This window comes from Thunnus albacares, chromosome 9 (assembly GCF_914725855.1).
Source record: "Thunnus albacares chromosome 9, fThuAlb1.1, whole genome shotgun sequence".
NCBI lineage: Eukaryota > Metazoa > Chordata > Actinopteri > Scombriformes > Scombridae > Thunnus > Thunnus albacares.
This window is the reverse complement of record NC_058114.1, coordinates 27192-37920: the sequence shown is the minus strand read 5'-3', so window position 1 is coordinate 37920 and position 10729 is coordinate 27192. Positions and strand designations below refer to the sequence as shown.

The following is a 10729-nucleotide window of genomic DNA, read 5'->3' as shown; positions in this document are numbered from 1 at the left end:
AAACGAGGTGACCTCTCTTCAGCCAGCCACCAAATCATTTCCTGGTTAACATTACGTTATATCCTGCTGAACCAGCACATTTTCACCTGCACCTGTGGAGAAGAGGTAAGACTCAAAACCCAGCACTACATTTCGCATCCAGAAACTAGTCAAGGCAACTTTTTTGATATCCGTAGCTAGTTGAAAGTGCCATTTCATCCAGCAATTGATCATATAAATTTCTGGGAAATTAATGCCAACGCTAGCTTAGTTTGAGGACAGTTTAGTTTAGCTTAGTTTAGCTAACGTTGGCTTTGCTTGGACGTGGTTGATAGAGTGAGAGAAATTATAAGTGAAAATGTGATCCTTCTGCTTTCGTGAGAAACTCCCTTTTCAGGTGTGATTCCGTATATATGAACAGTTCATATTCAGTAGTGTGTTAGATGAATGCGTATATGTTCTCGGGAAAGTATTGGTATTATGTTATGTCAGTGCATTGTGGAGTAATGACATTAATTACAGGACGACCAATAAGCTAACCATGCTAACCTAATGTTATGCTAATCACAGTGTCGTCTTTGGACTAAGTAAGTGATGTGGGGAAAATCACTCGACTGGCGATGTAGTTTGCAGACTATCCTGTAAATTTATGTATGTTGTATGTTTGCTGAAATGTCTTTGTTATTAATTCAGTGTACTGGTAGTGTTGTAGGTTGTACATTATGAGGTAGTGCTATCAGTACTAGACATGAGCGAAGTTATCACACTTTAGTTTGTGAATTATGAATCCATGGTAATAATAATCCATAACAATAATCCATGAATACACACACACAAATATATATGTATATATATATATTATCCTGTTTAATATAAGCATTTCAGTAAAGTTTATTAGTGTTTGTTACACAATACTGCAAACATTTAGGAGAGCTGTCTTGTGACACCTGTACTAGTATGTACAGAACTAGTATACTATGTATGTACAGTATTGATTGTAATGTTATGTAGTTGTGTAGTGCTCAGTCATTATAATACATGACCAGAGGAAAGTTTTTGTCCACACATCTTTGACACAAAAACTGCCTTTTCAGGGCATTTACACTTTGATCCTTGACTTAATTTAGTCTAGGTTCAAAACTATGTGCTTGTTCACCAGTATGGTGTCACATCTTGCCTGGACTTTGGGTGTTTTTTGGTCTCGTGTTGTGTTCTTTGGGGTCTCCTGGTTTTGCACTTCTGTTTGGTCCTTCGGTTCATGGGGGTTTTCTTGTATGGGTTGGGTGGTGGGTTTTGGAGGACTGCGTCATTGGTTTGTTGGGTTGTGTGCTTGGGTTTGTGTTTGTGGTTGGTTTTGGATGAGTTAGTGTAGATGGCATTGAGTTTGTTTTCTGGGTTTTTGTTCTGTTTCCCTTGTGTGTTCATGTACTCCTCCACACCTGCCCTGTGTTAGCCTCGTCAGCCCTGCCCCGCTCCCTGTGTGTCCTCAGCCAATCAGCTCCCTGTATGTTCACTCCCCTCTCTTGAGTTCTCCACCCATCTCCCCACCTGCACCTCATCTCCTTGTTAGTTCAGTTTCTTTAAGTTCTGGTTTTCTGTTCAGTCCTTGTTGGATCGTTTTGTGTTGTTGCATCTGCTAGTTCTGTTCTGCTCTGTTTGCCTGTTCATGACCATCCACAATTAAAGGAGAGTTTTTTCATCATATCTGCATTCTGGCCTCTGCGTTTGGGTCCACTCCTGCTTCCCCGAGTCTGACATATGGCTTACTAGTAAGGCAAGGCAAATTTATTTGTATAGCATATCTATTTGTTTGGCACATTTCCTACACAGACACTTAAAAGACTGAAAGTCAACTGTAAAATAGGTCTGCAGTAAGTTGTTAACAAACTATGATAGGTAAACTGATCAGATTTTTTTCTATATCTTTACTGAAGTCATCATCATCTTTAGCATGAGATGTCAGCAATGAGGCCACAGAGAGTGAAGATTAAACCTAAAGAAGAGGCAGCATATTTTTCATCCTTGAGCAAGGACGAGGATGGATTCAATATAAAATATATTAATTCATTTAAAGGTGAGTTGTCATTTGTTAAAAATTCTTTAGCACAGGTATACTTTTAATTATTGCTTTAATCTCTTCATATTTCTGACACATCTTCTGTTCTTCGTTAGGTCGAGGAGTGTTCAGTTGCCGGCACTTTCAGAAGGGAGACTTTCTTATTGAATATCGATTGGAAATCAAACAGGAACATGAAAACAGGCTAAGACTGTACCACGATGCCCTGAAGGTTTTCATGTTTGAATTTCTCTACAATGGGAAAAACTATGGTACATGTGTTGTCATACTTAATTTACAGTATTTTTTGTAAGTTTAATTTCACCCAGAAAAACAAACTCTGCCATTTTGTACTAACTTGATATTAGTAGTAGTACTAGTAGTAGTAGTAATAGTAGTAGTAGTAGTAATAGTAGTAGAGGTGGTGCTGATTTATTTATTCATGCAGTATAGTGTGCTTCTGTCATTATACTTTTACATTTTGTAATCAGAATTTTTTGCAATGTCAGTATTGATGCAGCCAGAGAGGACGACTCTCTAGGGAGACTCGTCAACGATGATCATGTGAGCCCAAACAGCAGAATGAGGATCATCACTGTGGATAGAAAGCCTCATCTCTGTTTATTTGCAATCAAGGACATCAGGCCAGGGGAAGAGATAACCTACAACTATGGAGATTCAGACTGGCCATGGAGATTAAAGGTACAGACAGAACTTCATTTTCACAAAGAGTTAACAAGTTGCTGTTTGAGTCTACTGTAATTTCACAAAATAAACAAAACAGGTGCACCGTGTAGAGTAATAATGAATAGAGCTTTGGTCAGTCACCAAGTATTTTTACATGAACTTGAGTTTCCCTAGTAATAGTTTACTCCTATCATTCTCCTGTATAGATAATTGTGTCGTTAACTCACTATGTATCAACAGGTACAGTCTTATTGTCTTACTGGTTATTTAATGATATTTTTCCCTTTCTGTACACAAGGTTTCAACTGAAGCACATCCTCACCATGCAGCCTGGACATCTGACTGCACCAAAGATGTTAAACAGGTGACTTCATTTCTATTGAATGTAGATAATGATGTCAGATTTTTTTTCAGTAGCAAAACAGTTTTGACTGGAAGTTGACAGGAGGGTATTGATACTTATTGAGAGATATGTTTTAAGGTCTAAGTGTTACAGATACACAGTCCTCAGTGTGCATGTTCTGGTCAGGTATAGACACTCTGAGGACGGTGTATTTGGACACTGTCAGTGACATTATTGAGAAATGTATTTTAAGAGCTAAGTGTTACAGATACACAGTCCTCAGTGTGTCTACAGTGGTCAGGTATAGACACTCTGAGGTCTCTATATGTGCACTGTTTACTATTTAGTAGTATCAGTATTTCTATGTAACATTAGATGCATAGCAGTTTTTCATCATTGCTGTATGGAAGTGGTTTATTGTATTTAATTGACAGTGCCATCAACAAAATAGCAATTCATATGGAATGCCATGAAAATAAAATTACAAGAGTAAGGACATGGATTTTGCTGTAGAGACACTGAAATGATCTCTTTCCACAAATTTTAGCCATAGTACAAACTATAACTGAACAATTAACTTAACACTTATATGTGTGTAAAAATCTATTTTAATTTCACTATTGTATGTGTTCATATAGCTTTTGGGTGAGAGAGAATCTCCTGTCATGTCCAGACGACACTTGTGATGCTTGAATATTGCTCAGACAACATTAATCAGGTAAGTTTTTAAAACCTCACTATCATCATTACACTACATGACCATTTCATCATCATCTGTCGTTTCCTCAGTATATAATTGTACTGTTAGCTCTCAGGGTATCAGTAAGTACAGTCTTTTGTGTCTAAATGTATGTCACAGTGCTGTACTGACTGTTGATTTATGTGAAAGGCTGAACAAATGTTTTTTTTTATGTTTACATACAGTATACTTGAGACCTTATCATTTTCCTGTAGAGATAATTGTGTTAACTCACTACGTATCAGCAGTTACAGTCTTATTGTGCCTTACTGGTTATTTAATGATATTTTATCCTTTTCTCTACACAAGGTTTCAACTGAAGCACATCCTCACCATGCAGCCTGGGCATCTGACTGCACCAAAGATGTTGAACAGGTGACTTCATTTATATTGAATGTAGATATTGATGTCAGATTTCTTTCATTAGCAAACCAGTTTTGACTGGAATTTGACAGGAGGGTTAGGGGGTTGGGGGTTAGGGGGTTGGAGGGTTAGGGGGTTGGGGTTAGGGGGTTAGAGGGTTAGGGGGTTAAGTTAATTCTCCAGGAAATGAAGGTAAATGTTGGGCCTCATACTTCATGTGCATGAGACAACGGAGGCCTGCACACAGTCACAAAGTCTGATAGCAAAGAAAGGCACCAAGTCGAATAAAAGGAGTCCAAATGGACTCCAACTCCCATCATTCTTTGCTCAACTCACACATAAGTGTGAAACCAGGCAGAGTCAAATTCTCGGCTCCAGTTGGACGAGACCAGCAGGAAACACATGGGGATTTCCCTCCCAGCCGTGATGTCACAGAGTATAAACACTGGCGACGCTCCCAAACTGTGCTTCCAGTTGTTCGCACAGCTAATGAAAGGAAGTAACTCCCGTACGTACTTAACTGCAACCAGGCGGCACAATCTCAACCTTGCTGGACGAGTAGATCACATTAGCAGATCTGAAGAAAACCGCTGTGCAACCCAACGCAGAAGAAGGATGAAGGATAACCTATATGCCTCACTTGCCTTTAAGTGAATCGACTGCACTGTTTTCCTGCAACTCCACCGAGGATCAGCTGGCATGAACCCGCCAACAGAGTGAGAGGAACCCGAGGAACCCGAGGAACCAGAGGGACCAGAGGGACCGAGCCGGACCCGAAAGACAGACTGAAACACACCCTGCTGGCTTCCTAAAGCCACACGAGAGGCTGCACAGAGATGAGTTGTTGTTGTAGTTACTGTTGTTTACTGCTTGTTTGGTTGTGTTTACCACGCTAAACTCATCAGTGTTCATCCAGCTGCTTGGAGCACTTTGTGTTCGCTCAACGTCACGTGTGAGACAGTGGGTTGTATTTTATTTGTTGAAGTCAGACGGCGGTCGGCGAATAAAGACGCACCCCACGTCTCTCTGGAAATAAAAGCAAGCAGCACTTTTCCTCACGATAGCTGAGATCTGCTTCCATCCACACACACACTCCTAAACACACACACACACACACACACACACACACACACACTCCCACACACACACTCCTACACACACAAACACGTGTAAATCTGTCCAGTGGTTCCCAACCTAGGGGTCGGGCCCCTCCAAAGGGTCAGCAGATAAATCTGAGGGGTGGTGAGATGATTAATGGGAGAGGAAAGAAGAAAAAACAAAGTTCTGATACACAAATCTGTTTTCAGTTTTTGGACTTTTTCTCTAATCTTTGATTTTTGCTGAAATATTGGATCATTTGAACATTTATTGAAATGAAAGCATGTGAGAAGTTTAGAGGGAAAAATCACTATTTGGTGGAGCTGTTAACAACTCATAGACATGTGAAATGTGACCCCGACTACACACTGCTTTTTGTAAGACGTCAAAAGACAAAAAGGTTGGAAACCACTGGTTTCATCTTTAACAATGTGTTGTATTTTAAAAGCTTGTTATATTATCCATTGTGTCAAATCTTCATCTGAAAAGTAACTAAAGCTGTCAAATAAATGTAGGGGAGTAGAAAGTACAATATTTCCCTCTGAAATGTAGAAAGTAGCATCACATGGAGATACTACTATAGAGGTACAGTTCTAGTGAAACTTCTGACAGTTTCTACAGAAAATATTTTCTCAGTTTGTGGTTACAAAACAGTTTTTTGTGGATGTTAGTCAGAGGTCAGAGGTCAAAGGTCACAGACTGTAAACACTGAAACTAAATGTCAGACCTAAAATAAAAAATGTCAGATTGAGCCTGAAGTGAGAACGACGTCAGGACTCGAGTCTCATCGTTTTAATTATTTCATGTCTTTATGAGACAGATACATAAATATCAGAACACATAAATAATAATTAAGCAGAAGGAAACTGTATCACGTCTTCTGTCTGTTCTTCATCTCGCTGCTGTTTGGACTTTCAGTTTGTTTCAGGTTTGATTTTATGGACTCAAACACTGAAAGGTTTCAGTCCAACATGTCAGCTTTGAGTTCTGAGCTTTGTTCAGTTTCTGTTTATTTAAATTCACTTTAACTGTGATAAAAACCTGTTATATGTGTGAATGTTTCTCTGTGGTTCAAACATTCATTTTCACAGAAATGTTCAGTTCTGCATCACATAAAGATTTAAATTGTTGTTATAGACGTGCTCTCTGAGTACGCTTATTAAAAAATATTCAGTTTCAATGCTGTTACGTACTCGTTGGTCACCTGTGATTGGCTTGCTCTGCTGTGACATCACATCATTTGAAATGGAGGGAGGCGCGAGCGATAAGAGAAGAAAAGTCTCATCAAGCTGACAGGAATACGACTTCCTGTCCAGTGAGTGGAGCATCAAAATAAAAAAGGCTTTTCTCTGAATGAAGTTTATAGACTTATAAACAAAGTTCGGGAACCAAAGACCACGCCTTGTACGCAACTCATTTCCGCACCACAGGGTATTTAAACACACCATATCCGCTCCTCTTCCCTTCGTCTCAGCTTGCAAGCACCCTGTGACACACCAGCATAAACTAAAAACTTCTTACTCACATCATGGACCTCGAACTGCTCCTCAACGCTTCGGACGAGGACTCGTTCGAAGTCCCGGAGTCCCCCGGCGTCCGATCTTTCCGGCAGCCTCGCCTGCGCTCCTCGGTTTCCCTCATCCCGGCCTCTCGGCCCTCATCCTCCGTCGACGACGGTATCGTCGAGCCCTTGATCCCCAGCGGCTCCAGGGGAAGGTCCCGTACTCGGCGTCCGAAGGAAGCTACTTATTCCCGACGCTCACTCCAGCCTCGCTCGAGATCCCGGAGCCCGCCCAAGAGGAGCAGCCACCGCGCGCAGCGCTCTCCTCGCCTCCGGTGTACGGACCGCTCCTCGGCCCCAAACATGTCCGAGTGGACCGTCGCTCGCTTAAAGCATTTCCTCAGCCAAAATAACATTCCTTTCCACCGCACCGACAACAAGGCAAGACTGTTTCAATTATACACAAACTCCCTGAAGGACAGCACTCTCTCCCGTCCATCTTCCCACGATCTTCCGGGTTCCCGACGTCGCGCGCGCGACGACGACGTCCATGACGTCACGGCACGTCGCTCCGCCACACGCACACCTTCCTCCTCAGCAACCTCAGCCTCCCTAGTGCAGTCCGCTTCTAACCCCATGCAGGCGCTCTCTGCTCCACAGCCATTTCCTCCTCCCACTTTCTCTTCAGCTGCACTTACATCCCACGCATATACATTCCATCAACCCAGCATCCCTTCCTCCTCTTCGGCTCCTATCTCTGCTGCTCCTTCCCTCCCGGCCATCCCAGCTGCTCCTCCACCCGCACCAACCACGGCAGCCGCTCAGACAGCACAAACAACAGCGGGCCCCAGCAGCTCCACGAGTTACACCCAACCTGTTCCTCCTCTTCCTTCTTTTCACCCTCCCTGTCTCCTCCCCTACCCCCCGGCTCCCCACGACCCGCACTCTAGCATTACCTGTACCACAGCACCTGCACCTCCTTATCCTACGGCCTTACACACGGCCAGCCTCGGCCTTTTCCTGGCTCCCACACCTCCATCCAGCAGCTACACCCTGGCCACCGCCCAGCCACCAGTGCGCCCCCTAGCATCCGCCCGGCCCTCCCCCGTGTCTCCCACCCTCAGGCAGCAGATCCTAACCGGTAATTACATTGATCTCGCTCAACTCATTCACCCTACATCAATCAATCCTCACATCCCCAGGGAACTGCTCACCTTATTCGGCCCCTCGGAACTTAAACAGCCACTTCCTGCTCGCTCCAAGGACCTCACAGTCGCCGAGTTCGCTTTTGCATTCTCATTGTATAGAGACATAATTTGTTCAGCCTCCCCCGACCGCAGGTCCGAGCTCGATGATTACTTGTCATTAATTCTCGACCTGGCCTTGCGTTTCGGCGGCAACGGTTTCTATACCTACCATATCCTCTTCGCCTCCCAAGCCGCCGGTCGCCTCCAACAGTTCAACCAGGGCACGTACTGGGGAACATTGGACCATGAGCTATACTGCCAAGTTTTCGCAGCTTGCGCTTCTCTGCACTGCGAAACGTGCGGCGCCCCTTCCCATCCCGCCGCAGCATGCACCCTCTCCGCCCCCCTGCCCCGCGCCTCGGTAACAGACAAGCAAAGCCCAGCCACGCCACACTACTTGCCATCGGTGGCTCCCCCACCATCCATCACCCCCAAACCTGCCTTAGATCACCCGTCCATCCTCGGCCCCCTCCCCAAAGGCACGGACAGGAGAGGGAGACCTGTCCTCTACCAGGGAGGACGGATGATCTGCAATAACTTCAACGACCTCAGTTGCAGCTCCTCCAGCTGCAAATTCCTCCACACTTGTTCATTCTGCGGGGGAGCCCACGCCAGAGCCACATGCCCACACAACCCGACAAAGCAACAGCTGTGTAAGCATCTCAATACCCCCGTTAACATCAACGCCCTAGCCACCGCCCTACAAAACCATCCAGACACCCAGTTCGTCAACTTCCTCATTCAGGGCTTCACTTACGGTTTCCATCCGGGTCTGCAGGCCATACCTGAGTCCACTCACATATGCAACAACTTGCAATCAGCCCTGTCTGAACCCACCACAGTTGACAGACTACTGCAAAAAGAAGTTGATGACGCCTTCATGATTGGCCCTTTCTCCAGCCCCCCTTTCCCGTCTTTCAGAGTCAGCCCAATCGGAGTGGCAACCAGGAAGTACTCTGGGAAAAAGAGGCTCATCATCGACCTCTCGTCCCCCCACGGTTCCACTGTTCCAAGCATTAACAGCCTGATTCCCAGCCTGGACTTTTCCATGCAATACGCCACCATAGACCACGCCATTTCCCTCATCCGACTCGCGGGCCAGGGAGCATGGTTGTCCAAGGCGGACATCACAAGCGCCTTCAAAGTCCTCCCCATCCACCCCGACTACTGGCACCTCTTCGGGGTCTCCTGGAAGGGCGCATACTATTTTGCCGTGCGTCTAACCTTCGGCTGCAAGAGCAGCCCAAAAATTTTCGACTCATTGTCCGAAGCCCTCTGCTGGATTCTTTCCAACAATTATAAACTCCCATACGTCATCCACCTACTTGACGACTTCCTCACGGTCACGCCACCGTCTTCGCCCCCATCATACGGTCTCACCACAATGATTTCCGCATTCACTGATCTTGGCGTTCCCCTGTCTCCAGAGAAAACAGAAGGCCCAAGCACATCCTTGGAATTCCTCGGCATCACCCTCAACTCCATTACACTCCAAGCATCTCTGCCTACTGAGAAACTCCACCGCATTTCTCTACTCATTCAAAACTTTCTCATGGCCAACACATGCACCAAACGTCAATTACTCTCTCTGCTGGGCCATTTCAACTACGCCACCCGCATCATCCCTCAGGGCCGATCTTTCTTGTCACACCTTCTCTCCATAGCCACCGCCGTCCCATCCATCCACGACCACGTCACGCTAGACAGCGCGTGCAAGATGGAACTAAAAATGTGGCACCAGTTCCTCTCTTCCTGGAACGGCATCTCCTTCTTTTACGACGTCCACGTCACAGACGCCAATGACATCCAGCTGTACACCGACGCCGCCCCTTCAGTCGGCTTCGGTGGTTACTACGGCGGCAGATGGTTCTCCGCCGAATGGCCACCCGACTTCTCTTCCCTGGCCCCTTCCTCCACCATCGCGGAAATGTACCCGATTGTCATCGCTGCCATTCTTTGGGGGCATGAATGGTCCAAAAAGACCATCGCCATCCACTCTGACAACAGCGCCGTCGTCGACATCCTCAACAAAGGCCGGTCACACAATCTGGACATCATGCAGTTCGTGCGCAAGCTCACATTGGTTTCAGCCCAGCACCAGTTCATCATCCGTGCACTCCACATTCCAGGCCATAAAAACGCAATCGCCGATTCACTCTCCCGTTTCATGTTTCAGAAATTCAGACTACTAGCTCCAGCCTCCAACCCTCTTCCAACTCCAGTCCCACCGTTTTCAGCCACAATCTACAACTGAACCCGCAACTGGAACAACTGGTCACCAATTCACGGGACAACATCATCAACAGCGTCACCCCTTGAACACTATCTCCATACTTCACCGGTTGGAATTCCTTTAAAACCTTTCACGTCTACCACGGACTCCCATTCCCTTCACCGGACATTCTTACCCTCTCCTGCTTCATCACATTATCCCACACTCAACTCAAGATCAAGTCTTCCACCATACAGACCTACCTCAGCGGAATCAATTTCCCGGATTTCCGGAGCACCATGCCCAGCCTCGTCCCACTCTCATACCCACATCCATCACGACCCGGATAACGTTAAGAAATCCCATTCTCGCTTCTCTGGTTGAAGTCTCTTTGGGGGCCTCGTACAGATGCCAGATCATCGAGACAGCACCCCCACCCTGAGTCTCAACCCCTGTTCCCACTTACCTCCCCGACGTCAACGCATCTCCTCCTTTCATCTATCA

At 45.6% G+C, this 10729-nt stretch overlaps 1 protein-coding gene and 1 long non-coding RNA gene across 2 annotated transcripts; both read left to right on the top strand.

Annotated features, from left to right (window-relative positions):
* Positions 1 to 2180: 2180 nt before the first annotated feature.
* On the top strand, positions 2181 to 3094 carry LOC122989652. The gene is made up of 3 exons (XR_006405126.1): positions 2181 to 2267; positions 2545 to 2737; positions 3021 to 3094. It is a non-coding gene; the product is annotated as an uncharacterized LOC122989652 (long non-coding RNA).
* A 3699-nt stretch (positions 3095 to 6793) lies between these two features.
* Positions 6794 to 10346, top strand: LOC122989007. Its single transcript, XM_044361687.1, has one exon. The coding sequence runs from the start codon at positions 6794 to 6796 to the stop codon at positions 10265 to 10267; it is 3474 nt and encodes a 1157-aa protein (XP_044217622.1). The 3' UTR covers positions 10268 to 10346.
* The last annotated feature ends 383 nt before the right edge of the window (positions 10347 to 10729 follow it).